This window comes from Malaclemys terrapin, chromosome 10 (genome assembly GCF_027887155.1).
Source record: "Malaclemys terrapin pileata isolate rMalTer1 chromosome 10, rMalTer1.hap1, whole genome shotgun sequence".
Taxonomy (NCBI): Eukaryota; Metazoa; Chordata; order Testudines; family Emydidae; genus Malaclemys; species Malaclemys terrapin.
Genome location: NC_071514.1, coordinates 43,350,296 through 43,369,278, shown reverse-complemented (window position 1 = coordinate 43,369,278; position 18,983 = coordinate 43,350,296). Strand labels below are relative to the sequence as shown.

The following is an 18,983-nucleotide window of genomic DNA, read 5'->3' as shown; positions in this document are numbered from 1 at the left end:
AGAGCTTGAATCCAGGGTCCCAGCAGTGTGTGAGCACGGCTCCACGGGGCACAGGGGACCAACAAGTCACATCACTCCCATCACTCCCCACCGAGTTTCCCGTGCCAATCCCACTGGATACGCTGCCCTGGCACACAGCAGAGGTCCTCGAACTCTGCCACGCTGGTTTCAGCACTGCACCATGGCCCCAGGGGCAGCCGGCGGGTCACCCAGCTCCTTACCTGGACTCCATAGAGGAATTCCTCCGACTCATTGTCTCCATCCGAATCATCGTCAGTCCAGTACTGGCCTTTGATGTCCTGTGAGAAGAGACTGTTGTTAGTGTTTACAAGCCACAGCCGGAGCCTTGGGTCCATGGCCATCTCGCTCGCACCCAGCTCAGAGCAGAAGGGTCAGTTTGCCAGGCCAGGGCAGAGGGGACTGAAGTGGGCTCTCTCTATGTACTGGTATGGCCTTAATCTCCGGAGCATCTGAGCACCTCAGAGCCATTCGTGGAGTCTCGCATCAGCCCCTTGGAGGAGGGGCTAGTATCCCAGGTTACAGTTCATAAACTGACAGACTTTAAGGTCAAAAGGGACCATCAAGAATGATCATCTAGTCTGACCTCCTGCACATCACAGGCCACAGCATCTCACCCACCTACTCCTGTGACAGACCCCTAACCTCTAGCAGAGTTACTGAAGTCCTCAAATCATGGTATAAAGACTCCAAGTTAAAGAGAATCCACCATTTACACTGGTATAAACCTGCAAGTGACCCATGCTTCAGAGGAAAGCAAAAAAAACTCGTGGGTCTTGGCCAATCTGACCTAGGGAGAAATTCCTTCCTGACCCCAAACATGGTTATCAGTTGAAGCCTGAGCATGTGGTCATGACCCCCAGCCAGACTGTAGTAACTCAGAGCCCTGCTCATCTAGTGTCCCACCACCAGCCATTGGGGATATCTGCTGCTAGCAGTCACCAATGGGCCATATGCTATTGTAGGCAGTCCCATCATACCAGCCTCTCCATAAACTTATCAAGTTCAGCCTTGAAGCCAGTTAGGTTTTTTGCCCCCACTGCTTTCCTCGGCAGGCTGTTCCAGAACTTCACTCCTCTGAGGGTTAGAAACCTTTGTCTAATTTCAAGCCTAAACTTGTTTGTGACATTATGAGTGTAATATAATATCTCATTGAAAGATGACAGGGCCAGAAAGAGTTAATTAACTCACAGACTGACCTGACCCATGGCTGAACTTTAGAGACTGGTTAGGAAGATATGTAAATGAAATGCAAGTCTTCATTGTTAGAAGTGGAAGGGTAGATGTTTGCTCAGGTCTTGTGATATAAGCAAACAAGTCTTGTCTATTGCTATAGCTTTGATGCAAAGATCAAAAAAGGAATATTAACATTTAGGAAGATACTTGAGTGAAATAGTATTATTGTCTATGTGTCTCTTTGAAGGTTGTGGTAACCTGTATCTGAATTGTTTAATGGATAAATTACCCTGTGCTAATTGCCAGGATGTTTGGGAGAAGGAGAGTTAAGCCTATTGTTTTCTCAGGCCAAAAGGCTGCTGGAAATGTATAAGTACTTTGGGACATGATCCTACTTCATCTCAGATCTGCTTTGGGTTTCAAGGGGGGAAACCTTAAGCCACAAGGATTGAGATCCCCAGTCATTGACTGGAGCCACCCTGAATACGGACATTGGACTATAACCTCTGGACTATTTCTAAAAGGACTTTTGGCAACTACAAGCTCATCTCTGCTCTGTATCTGAACCCCAAGAATTGAATTCAAGTCTGTATGTATATTGATCTTTTAACCAACACTCACTCTCTTCTTTTTTAATAAATTTTAGTTTAGTTAATAAAAATTGACTATAGCGTGTATTTTGGGTAAGATCTAAGTTATAATTGAACCTGGCTATGTGGCTGATCCTTTGGAATTGGAAGAACCTATTCTTTTATATGACGAGATAAGATTTTCAGTAATCATCATCATATGTTTGATACGTGTGTCTGGATGGAGGCCTGAGGCTGGGTACTTTAAGGGAACTGCATTGTTTGGACTTCTGAGTAACCAGTGAGGTACTATAGAATCTGTTCTGTGCTGGCTTGGTAAACTAAATACTGGAATATCCACCAGCATTTGGGGTTTGTCTGCCCCGTTTTGTTTGCAGTTCACCCTAATTGAGACCTCAACTGGCTCCCATGGGCAGCACCGTCACATTGTTGCTGGCCAGTTTATAGCCATTTGTTCTTGTGTCAGCACTGGCATTTAACTTAAATAACTCCTCTCCCTCCCTGGTATTTATCCTCTGATATATTTATAGGGAGCAATCCTATCTCCCCTCAGCTTTCGTTTGGTCAGGCTAAACAAGCCAAGCTCTTCGAGTCTCCTCCCGTAAGGTAAGTTTTCCATTCCTCACAACATCCTAGGAGCCCTTCTCTGTATCTGTTCCAGTTTGAATTCATCTTCCCTAAGCCTGGGAGATGAGCATTGCACACAGTATTCCAGATGAGGTCTCACCAGTGCCTTGTATAATGATACTAACACCTCCCTGTCTCTACTGGAAATACCTCGCCTGATGCGTCCTAGAACTGCATTAGCCTTTTTCACGGCTGCATCACATTGACAGCTCACAGTCATCCTGTGATCAACCAATACACCCAGGTCTTTCTCCTCCTCTGTCACTTCCAACTGTACATCCCCAGCTTCTAGCAAACCCCAGGCGTGGGGAGAGGAAGATGCTTGCCCAATGTCACTTGTGGCTGAACTGGAAACTGACTGCAGGTCTGCTGAGATCCCCTCCGGTGCCCTACCCACTGGGCCGTCCTCCCCAGGCAGTGAGCCAGGGCAGAGCTCTGACCTGGTCCCACTGGCCAACTGGTGATAGCGCTTTCCCTCCACACATGTGTCCAGACCAGATCAGCTACTGAGGGGCCTGTGCCCTTTCCTGACCCTTCCCAGTAGCCACAGGAGGCCAGATTGTGGCTTGTTTTCCATAAGGGGAGAGAGAGTGCAGCTTGTTTTTATATGAGGGTCTTAGGAATGGCCTGCCGTATTTCCCCTATGGGGCAGGAGGTCATTCTCGGGGGAGCCAGAGATGGGGACTGGGAACTCACTCAGCCCTTAGCTACATGGGGCTGCTGGACCTTTAACAACAGAGCTTTTCTCCCACCAGTTTGTCAGCTGTTTGAGTGAATTGAAAGTTAACAAAAGACTCAGCATTTGAAACCAGGGGTTCTCTCCAGTTTTCCCACCGTGGGCCACATGCTAATACTGCTCTATTCTAGTTCTTTCACTATGCTCACCCCTCATCATCCCCCATGAGACTGTCAAACAAACACTCCCCACAGCCCAGCCCAGCTCCCAGGCCCCTGGCAGTTACAACGTTCACTAACATGGAAGAATGATATTAGGGAAGCATTCAATGTATTTTTAGCTTCTTTTGATGCAATTTATCTGTTGGAAATAGCAAGGAGGAACCAGCATTGTGGGACCAGCCAGCTCTCCGCACACCACCAGCGAGTGCTCAGCAAACTATTGGCATTAAATTAACCTCTCTTCTCCATTAATCGGGGGGCACGGGCAACATTTTTAAAGCATCTGTGTCACCTGGAAGCCTATACCCCATGCAAATCAATGGAACTTAGGCTCCTAAGTCACCTAGGTGCATTTGAAAATGTTGCCAGGTGTCTGTAATGTCTCCTGCCAGTCACAGATTCCAAGCCCAGAATGGACCACTGTGATCAGCTAGTCTGACCTCCTGTATAGCACAGGCCAGAGAACTGCCCCAAAATAATTCCTAGAATCCAACACGACCCTTGGTAAACTGTCCCAGTGGTTAATTCCCCTCACTGTTACAAATTTACCCTTTATTGCTAGTCTGAATGTGTCTCACCTCAACTTCCAGCCATTGGATCGTGTTAGACCTTCCTCTGCTAGACCAAAGAGCCCACTATTAAATATTTGTTCCCCATATAGGCTGTAATCAAGTCACCTTTTAACCTTCCTTTGTTAAGCGATATGAGATATAAGGTGGGTGAGATGATATCTTTCACTAGACCTACTTACTCTTTGTCATCCATAGACGGACAAACAGGAGAGACCAGACCTGAGCTTTGAAAATAGCAAAACCAAGCAGCAAAAAAGTGTAAAAGAATAAAATGAACTTTGGGGCCATGTGGATGCACCACATAGGAATCAAAAATGACACAAGCCACACTCCTTTAAAGAAATAGCTGCATTGTTTTCCCTCTCAAGTACATACAGCAATGACACCCTCCCCCACCTTGTGTCTATCCTGTTGACTGAGATTGTACACGCTCCGGGGTTGGGACCACCTCTTACTCTCTGTGTTTACAGTGCCAAGCACAATGGGGCCCTGCTCTCAACTGGCATCTTTAGATGCTACTTAATTAGGGTTACCATACGTCCGGATTTTCCCGGACATGTCCGGCTTTTGGGGGCTCAAATCCCCGTCCGGGGGGAAATCCCCAAAAGCCGGGCATGTCCGGGAAAATCGGGAGGCTCGGCCGGGGCCTCTTTGTGCGGGGCCGGGGGCATGGTGCCGGGCCGGGCCCGCGGGGCTGGGAGCCGGGCGCCGGGCCCGCGGGGCTGGGAGCCGGGCGCCGGCCCCGCGGGGCCGGGAGCCGGGCCGGAGTCGGGGAGCCGGGCCGGGGTCGGGGGGCTGGGAGCCGGGAGCCGGCCCGCGGGGCTGGGAGCCGGGCCGGGGTCGGGGGGCTGGGAGCCGGGAGCCGGGCCCGCGGGGCTGGGGGCCGGGGTCGGGGAGCCGGGCCGGGGTCGGGGGGCTGGGAGCCGGGAGCCGGCCCGCGGGGCTGGGAGCCGGGGGCCGGCCCGCGGGGCTGGGGGCCGGGGTCGGGGAGCCGGGGTCCGGGCCCGCAGGGCTGGGAGCCGGGGGCCGGGGTCGGGGGGCTGGGAGCCGGGCCGGGGTCGGGGGGCTGGGAGCCGGGAGCCGGCCCGCGGGGCTGGGAGCCGGGGGTGGTCGGCCAGGGCCCGAGCCGACCCAGGCTGGAGCCGCCAGGGGCCAGCCTGGGCCGCGCCTTCTCCCCCCACACCCCTCCTTACCTGCTTCAGGCTTCAAGCAGGGGAGGGGGCGGAGTTGGGGCGGGGGCATGGGCGGGGCTGGGGGCGGGGGCAGGGCCCCCGGGAGTGTCCTCCATTAGGAGGCACAAAATATGGTAACCCTATACTTAATAGAAATGTGTTACTAATTATTAGAGTTCTTAATTAACAATACAGTGATGGACCAGGGAAGCAGAAAAAAGCTGTGCCAATTATTTTATTATTATTTACCGAAGCCCCTAGAGCCCTAAGCATGAAGCTTGATGCTAGGTGCCGTACAAACACAGAACAGACCAATTGTATTTAGAGAGGGGGAAAACAGGCTTGGGAGTACTGCAGAGCAGAATCAGGCCCTTCATATCTTCAGAGCCAGGAGCCCCCACCCAAGTGCTCTGGGACATTTGCAAGCCCATCATTCCTTCCTTGCATTCGGGTACTCTTCTTCCCATGGTGGCTGCTAGAGGCCCTGTGGTTAGGAGCCAGGTCTAAGCCCAGTTTCTCCAGGAAGAAATTCCAAGGGCCAGATTCCCAATGCTTCAGAGATAACAGTCAGGTTAGGAGAAAGGAAGGAAGGATAAAAAGGGGAAAGGAAAACAGAGTGAGGGACAGAAAACAGGCGGCAAGGGAGGAGTGAGATGGACCTTCTTTGGCCACTGAGCAACGAAAACAAGAAAGATGGAAAACAGTCAGAAAGATAAAGAGATAGGCAAGAAAAGACAGTATGGAAGAGGCCATGAGGGAGGAGGGAGGGAGGAACGAGATAGATAGAAAGAGACAGAGAGAAGAAAGTACAAAGAAGCCACACCCCAAATGGCAAGCCTTGCCCATCTGTGTGGCTGGCACACAGCCCTGGCCTGATATCCTTTGCCAAACCAGCTGCTCTCTGGGAACCCCTGATCTTGTGCTCTGAGCCCCGACAGTCTCACTTGTCCACAACACCCCTGACTGTGCCCTCCCACCTCAGCGCCATCTCTTCGCGCTGGGAGGCTGGGGGAGTCAGAGCGCCATGAGCCTTGGGTTGACCCCTCCCCACATTCACCCCTTGTTTCCCTCCATGCTGCTTTCCAACGCCTGCACCCCTGGGCTTTCCCCCACAGCAGCAGCCTGGTGGCCATTGCTGCGCTGGGCTGGGGCTCCCGCTTGCCTGCCTGTCCCTCTGCCACGCCCTGCTCACCATTTGCTTCGTGGTTCCCGGGCACTCCTCTGTCAGGCTAGGCCTCTCCCCTCCATGACACCAGGCGGCCTGGAAAGAGCGAGCCAGGCATCCAGGCAGCGTCAGGCCTTGACGTCAGGGCTGAGATCCGGGCTGGAGAGTATCTTCTGCTGTTTCCAGGCAACCGAGTCCCTGGCCTCTAAAAGGCAGCCAGCATCATGGTTACGTCAGCACTGTGCAGCGGGGGCTCGGGTGCTGCTCCAAACACTGCTGGCCCTGCACGGCAAACACAGGGATTGCAGACAGAGAGGCAAGACCAGGGATGTGGCACAGGTGCCTCGGCCCCCAGGCAGCGCCTCTGGCACCCCTCGTGCCCGGCATCCTGCCCTCACCCTCCTGCGTCGCAGGCCAGGAAGGAATCCTGCCTCACTCCCATGCCCGAGGAAGAGAAGGCTCACTTTCACATGGCAGGAACATGGGCCCATGCCACCCTGCTGTGCCCGGGGAACACACACAGGGCAAGTGGGTGCAGCAGGACAAGCGCACAGCCTCTTGCAGGGCGTTGGGCTGGTCCCCTGGGCAGCCAGGCAGCAGAGGCAGAGGAAACTTTCCTCTGAAGTATTTAACCCTCCTCGCCCCCATAGAGTAAGTGTGACACATGGCCCGGCCCAGTGGCGGGAGTCAGGGGCCCTCCACTGGCCAGCCCACACGAGGGTGTGACAGCAGCTAGGGAAGTGATTCTCAGCCTTTTGGGGCTCAGAACCTATCTGCAAACCTGGCTGGCCTGTCACACCCCAGAGACCCCCTGAGATGCCCCCAGACCCGATGCACCCTCAGAGGTCCATCCAAGGGGTCTCGGAGCAAAGATTCCAGATGCTCCAGCCAGATATGAACAGCTAGGGACCACCCCACACATCTGCAACTGGGGGGAGGGGCAAGTCAAGACACCCCAAAACAAACAGCCCCCCAGCTCATGGAGGGCAGAGGATAAGGGATGGGGGAATTTGAGGGCCTGGAAGTGGAGTGGAGAGATTGAGGGGTGCAGTCAGGAAGGAATTAATGGTTCTGGGAGTGCTGGGGAAGGAACTGGGGGGAAGAGGGACATAGGGGTACAGTGAGGGACTGGGGGAAGGCTCTGGGGGCAGAGGGTTGGCAAGCTGATAGTTACCCAAAAAGCAGAACCTCCCACACATGGCCCCTGGGTTGGGGGCAGTTTAGGTTCTGGGGATAAAGTGGGGGGCTGGGAGGAGTTGGGGGGCTGAAGAGACTGGGGTGCAGTGGGGGAGGAGCCTGGCTGTGCAGCGGAGGGCACATCAGGGTGCCCGGGACAGAGGATATGGAAGATGGGGTGTCACCCAGCTGCGGGGCAGGGGGAACACCAAAGGGCCAGTACATACAGGGGAACATGACACCAGCTGCTCCCTCCTGGCCTAGCCCGTGATGCTGGCAGAGCTCGGCTCCCCACTCTGGGGGTTGCGAGCTCCAAGGCCGCAGCACCGCTAAGGTTTGGCTCAGCCTTGGGCGGTGTTGCAACCTGGCACACGGGTGGCAGTGGCACTCCCTCACACTTGGACCAGATGGCCCCCCCCACCATCAGGACAGAGGGGTGGCCAGGCCAAACCTGAGCAGCCCCATGACCCCGCACAGCAGGCTGCAAGGTCCAGAGCGGGGAGCCAAACCCAGCCAACCTCACAGCTCTGGGACACTCTCTGGAGAGCCGATGTTGGGTGGTGAGGCCAGGGTAAGAACACCTGAGCGAGAGGCTGGCTGTGTGTAGATGGCCCGGGCTGGTTCCACAGGCCTGGAGGGAAGGGTTGGTCCAGCTATTGAGTGAGAGGCTGGAAAAGGGAGTTCGAACCCACCATGCTTTAGACCATGACTGAGCAGGCAGCATTAGCCTCCTCCTGCTCTCCCTTGTAACGCCCAGCCCTACCAGCAGGAGGCACACGCAGCCACTCCTCCCCACAGGCAGGGGCCCCTGCACCTGGACTACGGAGATTACCCAGTTTAGCAGAGTGCAGGAGCACCCAGCCGTAGCAATACCCCAGCTGGGGTATTCCAGCCCCAGTGCTGCAGTAATAGTCCTGACAATATAGTAATATTGGGAAACAATCCCAGCCCCCTCTGCTGAAATGCAGCCACCTCTGGGGCGGAGCATGCCAGCTGTTTAATGGCACACAGCAATTGCACATAGCAGTTTGGAATCCCTTAGCCAGCTGAAACTGCAGGGCCAGTGCAGGGCGGGAGAAGAGGCCCCAACCGGGAATCTGGCCAAGGACTAATATTCCTTCCATGGCAAAGAATGCCCAAGCAACAGGCAGGCAAGCCACCTACCCCAACATGCCCACACCCACCTATCACCCTACTGCCCAACATGTCCGCCAGTCACCCAAGCACTCGAATCGCCCACACCCGTCAGTCACCCAAACACCCGACTTGACCACATATGCCAGCTGCCCCACCAACTGACACTCCCACATCTGTCAGTTACCCTACCTCCAACATAACCACACCTGCCAGTCACCCATTCACCTGCACCCGCCAGTCACCCAACCACCCAACATAACCACACCCACCAGTCACCCATCCACCTGACATGCCCACATCCGCCAGTCACCCAACCACCCAACTCACCTGCACCCACCAGTCACCCAACCACCCATCTCGCCCACACCCACCAGTCACCCAACCACGCGACATGCCTGCACCCACCAGCTGCCCCACCAATCATCACTCCCACATCTGTCAGTTACCCTACCCCCAACATAACCACACCCACCAGTCAACCAACCATCCAACTCACCCACACCCAGCAGTCATCCAACCACCAGACACACCCGCACCCACCAGTCACCCAAGCACCCAACATAACTGCACCCACCAGAGGGCTCCCTTCATAGCCGCTGCACCCTGAAGGCCCATGGCATCACCCCTGGGGACAGCTCCCATGGCTCATCCTGCATTAGTGGAGTGCAGCTCCATGTGTCCCCCTAGTGGACAGACTCTTGCAGCTCACCCAGACCCAAACACACAGGGCCCCATACCACTCTTGGGTCCAAGGCTGCTGCCACTTCACCCCTCTACCCCTGCCTCTCACCTGCCTCGCTGGCAATCAGAACCCCATCAGCAGCCTCCAGGCCAGATGGGTGGGGGGAGAAACCCGCCACCTTAAAGCTTCAGACTCCCTTTCCCTTCCCGCACCTGGCACCCTGCGTTAGAGCGTGCCAACAAGTGACCAGAATGTGGTCCCGGCAATTCCTATGGAGTTGGACTGAAAGCGTCGTCTCAGCTCTGGCTCATGCCCCAGGTTAGACTGTCGCGTGATCAGACTGGCCCAAGAGCAAAGCCAGGGCTGTGTTGCTCTGCCGTGAGCTGCTGGGAGAGGCTGACAGCGAGGTAGCTGTGGGCAGGGCCGGCTTCAGGGTTTTGGCCGCCCCAAGCAGCCAAAAAAAAAAAAAAAAAAAGCCGCGATCGCAATCTGCGGCGGCAATTCGGCGGGAGGTCCTTCGCCTGGAGCCGGCCCTGGCTGTGGGCGCTACCCACAACCCATGCTCTTCCTATTGGAAGTGACAGTTGTGAATACCACAGAGCTGGGCCATAGATCATCCCCTGTAGGGGGGAGCCTGGGCCTTCAGTCCAGCATTGCTTGGCCATTCCCTACAGACAGAGGCTGAAGCAGCTGCGAGCTGTCATCAGCTGGCTTTCCTACAGCGCCTCCTACTGGCAAAAGCCGGGATTGGCATAGACGGTGCCATTTCCTCCAGCCCTCCTTGCTGGACAAGGCTGGGACTGAAGTAGCTCTGTCTTGTCCCCACCCACAGTGCCCCTGAGCTAGCAAACCTAGAGCAATGTTAACTACGCACAGACAATTAATAGCTTCCAAAGGTGCCAAAATGTCAGTTTTCCAGCTAAAAAGACCTAAACAATTATGGCTTTGACTTGGGGTTTGCGCCCTCCAGGATGACAGCAGCTAATAAAGCCCCTGCCTACGTGTCATCTCTGCCACGCGGGGAGCTGAGCTTTATGAATGGCACCTGACCTCCCTCGGCCAGCGCTAACAGCAGCCCCGGGCCGCTGCTCGGTTTCCCTGAGTAATTTCTCCTCTGGGATGAGAACATGATGCTTGGCTAGGGCAGGGAAATGCCACTGACTGCCTGCGATGGAGCAAACGCCAGCCATGGGCTGCAAGATGCCAAGGCCTTTGGGTAGAACAGTGATAGCTCCAGTGCTGGCACACACCCAGGCACTGGTGGCATTACTGGGCTCCTCCACTCTCTCCCAGGCTGAGCTACCAGCCCCTCGCTTTCCTGGGGGCCCTCCTGCCTTCCCCCAGCAGCCCTGCACTGTGAATTCAGGTTTACGGATGCAATCAGAGCTAGGCTGGCAGCCTGCAATCCGCTGTGGGTTCTGATTGTGGCTCTTTGCATGCTGGGAATGTTACCGGGTGCTCTCTCTAAGGGCAGGTCTTCACTACGAGGGGGGGGAGGGTCGATTTAAGATACGCAAATTCAGCTACGCGAATAGCGTAGCTGAATTCGACGTATTGCAGCCGACTTACCCCGCTGTAGGGACGGCGGAAAAATTGACCTCTGCGGCTTCCCGTCGACGGCGCTTACTCCCACCTCCGCTGGTGAAGTAAGAGCATCGATTCGGGGATCGATTGTCGCGTCCCGATGAGACGCGATAAATCGATCCTCGAGAGGTCGATTTCTACCCGCCGATTCAGGCGGGTAGTGTAGACCTAGCCTGAGACTCAGGCCATGGGGTAGTGAGCTCTCTGATCTTCCTGCTAGACCCAACAGAGGCTGCAGAGGCTGGGGTGGGAGACACCTTACTGGCAGGGGCAGAAGCAGCTCTGATGGCTTGTGGCAGGAGCCGTGGCACTGCACACAGCTGGAGGGGCCTGGCCCTCGATGGAACAGTATGGCTGGGGGAATCTGCAGGGCCTGACCAGGGCAGTGGGGCTGGGCCAGGGAGTGAGAGCAAGGGACAAGCCAGGATTTCTTTTAAATCCTTTGCAATGCCGAGCCAAGTCCATGGGGACCCCCCTGCCAACATGCGGGGCCTTTCACCCTTTCAGAACTCAGCCTAGCAAGCAGGTAGCAGCATATCCCCAGGGGCTCTTGCCACCTCCACAGGGCAGAATTAAGGTGATGGGTGGGGGCTGGTGTGTCCCCCAACTCCGTGTCTCTGCTTTGCAGAGGGTTAGGTTCAGGGGCACTCGGTGTCCTGGCAAGGCAGGAGCCACTGTCTGTCAGCCTCAGCTCTGCACCAACACAACTTTGAGGCAGTGACGATGCAGAAAGCCCATGGGCACTAACACCACCCTGCAAGCCCAGCTCCATGTACACATGGCTGAAAGTGGAGAACACCGTGAGCGCCACTAGAGGGCTCACAGGCTATTTAAAGGGATACCACCCAAGTCCTATAAGGACACAGTGTCATTGGGTAAAGTCAGCTTGGCCCACCCAGGGAGGAGCACACCAGCACGAGAGCGATCCTCCAGGGGCATGGAGCCTTCATGCCACACACCACACAACACGCGAACAGGGGCATGGCTGGGGCGGGAGAGGGCAAGGCTTCCCATGCAGCCCCTTGTGGGTATGACAGCTCTCCAGTGGCTGGCAGGGGACTGTCCGGCCCAGAGCCGCAGCAGGATGGTGCTATATTGTCCCTCTCAACAGAGGAAATGTGGTGAGTGTATTAAAGGGGTTCTTTACTGGGGCTGCTGGGCACAGACCACTGCAGCTCCTAGCCAGCATGCTGCCATGGTACTGCACAGGGCCTGCCTAAGTGTTGGTTGGGGGCATGCCGAGGCGAAGGGCTGGCTGACTAGAAACTTCCCCACCCACCCGAACATCAGGGCTCCTTTCAGCCCAGCCCTAGGGTGGGGAGCCTGCTGCTGCTGTCCAGTCCTTCTCAAAACCCGTTACTCTCCCCTGTGGCTGGAGGGAAGAAGGGGTCTTAGGAGGCAGGGCACTGACCAGGGGCTCCAGAGCGGTGCTGCCAACGCCCATGATTTTAGGATGAGGCTCGGGATCATTGGTGGTTTTCATAGAACCCCAGCTTCTGGCCTCACGGGTTGAGAATCTGGGCTTTCAAGTATATCCAAGAGTTTCTAGCCCTGGGGGATGCTGAGAAAAGCTGGAAAACATGTCCCGAGTGCAGGAACCAGGAGGCGAAGAGAGACCCCCAGCATGGATCATTCTAAGACAATCTCCTGTCTTGGTGACGCTCCAAGAGACCTGGGCACAACTCCCAGCTCTGCCACATATTCCCTGTGAGCCCCCAGGCACATCACTTCATCTTCACTGAAGTGTTCCCTAACAACCTGGGCCAGGAGCAGTTTCCCTGTGACAGGGGAGAGCTCCTGACAGAGGATCCCCTCCAGGCAGGGCGGAAGCAGGCAGAGTGGGCCCCACCAGTCATTTCCTAGGAGCCCAACCACCATCTGATGGGCACAATGGTCCGGCACCGCTGAGCAACGATAGATAAACCCTGGTGACTTCATTTAGTCCCTGTCTCAGCCGCGTCCTTACTTCGCTGTGCAGCGTGGGAAGACAAGAGATCACACAGGGATTCCAGCTGCTCTCAGAACTGGGCCCCAGACCTTCTGCCTGGGGCAGGAAGCTAGCGCTACCCCAGCTACACTGATGCAGGTGGGCTGGTTCCTTCCGCTCCCTGCTCCACCCCCATAGGGCTGCCTTTCAACCAGAGTGGGAAAAGTGTGGCCTGGCCCATGGAGCACCCTCCTCTTAACAGACCAGGACGTATGGAAAGAAACGGCAATGCTCCAGCTTGTTTTGCTCAGAGTGTGTTGGGACCTGGCGTCTCTGCAGGCTGCCCTCTGGTGTAAACACGAGACCCCTGCCATCCAGGAGGCAGTGTGAGCTGGGGGTCAAGGACCTGGGCTAGGAGACAGGAGACTCCCATCGCCCGTGCAGTGCTCTAACCACTAGGCCACAATACCTCTGATTGCAGGTGCCCTCGTAGTTAATAGAGAAGCACAACCCGCAGAGACTTCATGGCCCAGCATGCAATGTTGTGGCACCCTAGGAAACCCACGTCCTCTCTTTGCAGCTGCTTCCTGTCCCACCCTTTGTCCTGCCTATTCCGATTGGGAGCTCCTTGTGGCCTGTCTGTTGCTCTGTGCCTGTGCAGCTCCTAGCACAGATCCAGGAGAATCCCAATTTTCTGTTCAAATACAGGAAGTTTCTAGCCCTTATGGTTGCAGAGAAAAGCTTGAAAACATGAAGCAAGTGCAGCCTAAAGGCTCAGAATGGGGAAGGCAAACTAAAAAGAACCCCTGCTGTATTGTTTTAAAGGGCTTGTGATTTTTAAGCTTATGTCACAATTTTTGGAGGCCTGACTTGTGATTTTTGAACGCTTAGAGCTCACCAGACTGCAATGCTGCCCTTGGACGAGCAAAGGTTAGATCCTCAAAGGTCTTTAGCCACTTAATTCCCCGTAAAGTCAATGGGAGTTCGGTGCCAAAATACCTTTAAGGATCTAGGCCCTAGTCTTTAACTCCAGCACTGATGTGGGGTACAGCAAAGAACAAACGTATGTATGTCAAGCTGCGTACAAGTCTCGCAGACATATCTGAATCCTAAGGGAAACCCCTTCCTTTCTGTCACCCAGGTGTAACCCCAGGGCATCCTGCCCTCACCAAGCCATCAGTTAAGGCCTGGAGCGAATCCAAGGGACATCGGGATAAGCTGCCAGATTTTAGCAGCTGTTTCCATGTCAGGCCGAGAGAACTGCCCTATGAGCTCCTGTGTGGCAGGGCAGCCTGCTTTTCCTAGCCGAGAGAACTGCCCTATGAGCTCCTGTGTGGCAGGGCAGCCAGGATGACAGTTACCTGGCCCAGCCTTCACCGACCCCAAACACCATGCAGGATGGTACAGCAGGGCCAGCTGAAGGGAAGCACTCACTTTGGTTCTCAAGAAGGCTGGTGTCTCCCTGGGGCTCTCCCCCAGTTCAAGGACAGACAAGCTATCCTGCCCTTGGCAGAAGGGAGATGTCAGAGGAGTGAGATAACTGGCTGAGTCCTCCCTGCTGACCTTTGATGGCCAAGCAGTGGGCAGATAATTATACTGAGACTCCTTGACATCTCGGGATTTTAGCAAGGCTTTGACCCAGTCCCACATCACATTCTCATAAGCAAACTGGAGAAATGCGGCCATTACATTTCCCCTGAAAACCCCGAGATGAAGCCCAGAGACTTTAGTCTCCTGAGAGCTGAAATGCTTTAGTCCAGCTAAGCTGTTGTGTGCCACAGGCAGAGAACAGGATGGATGGAGGGGCCACCTATGCCCCAGAACCCTGCAATGGCAGGGAACCGATTAGGTGAGACATGCCCAGCTGATCCCAGCAGCCGACCAGCACCACATGCAATAGAGAAAGAGAAGACCCTCTCCCCAGGTCCCTGCTAATCAGCCCTGGGGGAAAAAACCCTTCCTGACCCCAAATCTGACAATTAGTTGAACTCTGAGCATGTGAGCAGGATGCACTAGCCCAACATGTAAGACAGAGGATTCTCTGGAGCACCACACAGCTACGGTCTACCCCAACCAGTGTCCCATCTCCAGCTGTGGCCAATCTCTGATGCTTCAGAAGGCAAAAAAAAAACAAATAGAACACAACTGGTCAATTGTGCATCGGGGGGGGATCCTTCCTGACCCCCGCAGGCAGCCAGGCCTGAAGCAGGAGATTTGATTATGCTCATCATCCTAATGCACAGCAGCAAGTGTTGGGAGCTTGTTAAGAGCAAAATGGGCAATCCCATTCTCCCCATGGCCCATGAAGAAAGGGGATGAACAGGAAATCGCAGATTCCAACCAGAAGGGACCCCGGATCCTCCAGCCTGACCCCCCACGCTCGCACACACAGGCCGCAGAACTTTGCCAAGAAAACGGATTAAAGCATATCTTTCGAAAACACAGCTAAACTTGTCTGAACTACTCCAAGTCTACCACCATCCCAGGAAGCTGTTTAACGCTGCAGCTACCAGGCCTTTCCTCTATTTCCGGGGGGGAGGAATTCCCTAGAATAACCCCTTCCTGCCCAGAGAGACAGATGTGGCCCAGAGGTGTACAGAGCCCTGTACCTCGCACCCCATGGCTAGGAATCTCTGCAGTAGAGAAGCAGGCCTCTCCGAAGCAAGGGAAACCTGGAAAAGCAGGAGCTGGATCTACTGCTCTGGCAAGATCCCAGGAAGGTGAGGGCAGCCCGGTGCAATGACCCAGCCACCACCTCCAGGCTCTGGGCTGGGCGGAGGGAGTATAAAACTCTCCCACGCACAAGGGTAGAAGGAGCAGGAAGCTGCTAAGGTGGTGAAGGGGCCCAACCCAAAGCTCTGCCAGTGCTTCAATCCACCCGGCATGGAACAATACAGTGGGTGGCATAAGGGTCACTGGCAGAGAGGCACAGCCCAATGCAAGTTCGCTTCATTTTCCTTCAGCAGACAGCACGGGCACTAACCCCTGATCAGCACCGGACAGGTTGGCTCTGTAGGGGCAGCTCACCACTAAAGTGGGGCAAAGTCTCGCCCAGCGGGCACTCCTGAGTCACTGCCTGCAGGCAGAGCTGGCACGAGGCAGGCAGGGCTGGCACATAACAGAAGGCAGGGCTCCCCTCACTGAATCTGTGTCACTCATCCCGCAACCAGGGCAACTCCGCCTGTAAGAGAGGGGGACTCTGCCCACAACCCTTCACAGCCAGTGCTCCTGCATTGTGTCCTGCAGTGCCTCCTGCTGGGAGAGGCAGGGTTGGATAACTTCCCACCAGCAGCTGGGATGCTTGCCCAGCAGAATCATGGATTTAGTGACGTTTTGGCTCTCCTTTGCTCTGTAAGGTCTCCCCCTCCTTCCCCAGCTGGGATCAGCGCAGCATTGCCCCACTGCAGTGAGGCAGACAGTGGGGATCAGGACAAAACCCGAGGACGATGTCTCTGCACTTCCGTCAGACAGGAGTCACACCCTGGCCTCAGCAGTGTCTCCGGCCTGCCTAGGGACATGACCCAGAAGGCGTTGGCCCTGCTCCAAACCCAGCCTCGCTGATACAATAGTACTCCACGGGGACAGATCCCCTCCTGGGATTTTATCGCCAAGTGTGGCAGCGACCCTTTAAACAGCACCCAGGCAGGGCCGCAGCAACTCCGTCTCAGACACTGACAGAGCTCAGTGAGGAACCTGGGCCTGCTCCCTGCCGCCAGTCATGCCAGGGGCCGCAGGCTGTTTCCCTTGCTCCTGGGAATAGGCAGAATATCCTCACGGGATCCTTCTGCCTGTGCACAGCCTGCTCTGGGTCCTACCCGGCAGAGAAACGCCCACCTCAGGCGGATCCTGGGCACAGGAGCAGAAGACCCTGAACAGGGTTCCTGTGCCTGGGTAGAACAGCCCTAGGGCGGAACTGAACCTTCCAGGATCCCTAGGCCCGCCTGGAACAGACCTGTGAGCAGGCTGTGTGGGGGAACGGAGCCTGAACAGGACTGCTGGGCCCACCTGGACGCACCCCGCTGCAGCCCCTGGAAGCAGAAGAACCTGAGCTGAACCCCCATGCCCATCAGCAATGGCCTCTAGGGGAAGATGGCACAACACCGGCCCACCTCAGGCCAGCTGCCCAAAAGAGACACCTGCTAGCAGGACTCTTCCCTAGGGTTACCATACGTCCGGATTTTCCCGGACATGTCCGGCTTTTGGGGGCTCAAATCCCCGTCCAGGGGGAAATCCCCAAAAGCCGGGCATGTCCGGGAAAATCGGGAGGCTCGGCCGGGGCCTCTTTGTGCGGGGCCGGGGGCATGGTGCCGGGCCCTGGGCCTGCGGGGCTGGGAGCCGGGGGCCGGGCCCACGGGGCTGGGAGCCGGGGGGCTGGGAGCCGGGGGCCGGGGTCGGGGGGCTGGGAGCCGGGGTCGGGGAGCCGGGCCCGCGGGGCTGGGAGCCGGGGGTGGTCGGCCAGGGCCCGAGCCGACCCAGGCTGGAGCCGCCGGGGGCCAGCCTGGGCCGCGCCTTCTCCCCCCACACCCCCCCTTACCTGCTTCAGGCTTCAAGCAGGGGAGGGGGCGGAGACTTTGGGAGGGGGCGGAGTTGGGGCGGGGGCATGGGCGGGGCTGGGGGCGGGGACAGGGCCCCCGGGAGTGTCCTCCATTAGGAGGCACAAAATATGGTAACCCTATCTTCCCCTGATCACAGCCCTGCCCCCTTGCTGCCCTGGGCTGTACAGCAGGGTCCCCCACAGCCAGACTAGAACTCGAGCGCCTCACAAAGGCCTATGTGGGCAGAAGGCATCGAGGTGTGGGGTGGGGGAATGAGCAGGAAACCTCCCCTTCCTCCCAGCTGGCTCCTGCCCCCTCCCAGCCCCAACACAACAGGCAGTGTCCTGAGTGGAAGGGCTTGTCCATTCAGCAACACCTGCCGGAGCCAGGAGGGCTGGGCTGGGCAGGGCAGGGCCTTCCGCGTCTGTGGCTACTTCCCCCTCCTCCCTGCTCCACTCAGTGACAGGCAGTGTGGCTCGCTCTCTTACCTACCCAGCCCCAGCTCCGGCCACTGCCAGGCCTCGATACTCACGGTGATTCCTTCGGCCAAGTCCCTGCAGCCGCGAATGCCCTGGGAGGCTGCCAGGCTGGTCCAGGCTAGGGAGGAAGCATTGCTGTGTGCCAGGGATCAGGGCCGGAGATGGCTGGCCTCTCTCCACAGGGGAGCAGACAAAAGGGGGGCTGAGGAGGCTGAGTGGAAGAAAACAAAAGGCTTGTCGGCTGGCTGCTCCTCCTGGCTTTGTTGTTTCACTTAACAGAGCACAGCACAGCAGCCCAGATGGCTTCGCCCATGCTCAGTGCCGCTCCGGGCTGGAGTCATGTGATTGCTTTCGGCTCAGTGAGCAGGAGAGTGCTGTTGAGCCGGAGGCAGGGATGCACAAAGCTCACACACATACACACGCGCGTCTAGTGCACCGGCTGTCCATGCATCTGTAGGCCGAGCCCCCCGCCTGCCGTCTCAGTGCAGCACAGAAAGCCCACAAGCTCACCCTGGCCCTGGTGCAGTGTAAGACACAGGAGATGACCCAACTCCCTACCCCATGGTCTGTCCTGGGGACCCACTGTGCTGCCCTACCCTCAGGTATCGATGGGGCTGGGTGCCAGATCTCTTGAGGGGAGAGCACTGCACTGCTGGCGGCAATTATACCCAGCTTCTCACCCTTGACCAGGATTCCTAAATGTCCTTTCCTTCTCTGCCACCCTCACAGTTCACCCGCCTGCCCAGCTGTGGCCTGTTGACTTTTGAAGGCCCTGCGCTGTGGTGATGATGATGATGATGAAGGCTAAGAAAGTCTTTGTTTCTTCCACCCTACCAACCGCAAGGTCCCCAGTCGGAAGGCTTGTTCCAGGGGATGAGGTGACCCAGCCCAGCCTGCCTCCCCTTGGGAACCAAGGCAGCATGTCCTCACTTGGAGGAATGTCCCGATTGCTTTGTCAAGAAGGTTGGTCAGGTTCAGACCAGATTGTCCAATTTCTAGCAGAGAGCAAATGCTATTCCCCTCACCCTGGGCCAATTTTACTGGGGCAGAGCCAGGAGGTAATTGGAGGTCTGCAGCCTCCAACCTGTGGGATGGATCAGTGCCCCTCCTAGCTAGGTAAAGTGGTGAGACAAGGACAGGGCAGATCTTTGCTGGCAAACAGTTATCACCTCTGCCCAGGAGGGCCAAGTGCTAACTTCCCCCAAGCAAGCCATCTCCCAGGGCTGACAGCCTCATCACTGCAGTC

General features: G+C 56.4%; 1 protein-coding gene across 11 annotated transcripts in view; it reads right to left on the bottom strand.

Annotated features, from left to right (window-relative positions):
- The window catches only part of PARP6 (poly(ADP-ribose) polymerase family member 6), a 55,283-nt gene extending 37,270 nt beyond the window's left edge, over nucleotides 1-18,013 (bottom strand). For all 11 annotated transcript variants that reach the window (XR_008446557.1, XR_008446558.1, XR_008446559.1 and 8 more), the window contains exons 1-3: nucleotides 17,791-18,013; nucleotides 6,245-6,499; nucleotides 222-299 (exon numbers count right to left, since the gene is read on the bottom strand). Coding sequence is in view for 7 of the 11 variants with exons in the window: in XM_054043091.1 (XP_053899066.1) it covers nucleotides 222-299; nucleotides 6,245-6,247 (81 nt within the window). In the remaining 4 variants the exon portion in view is untranslated. The remainder of the gene's footprint in view (nucleotides 1-221; nucleotides 300-6,244; nucleotides 6,500-17,790) is intronic.
- Nucleotides 18,014-18,983: the final 970 nt, after the last annotated feature.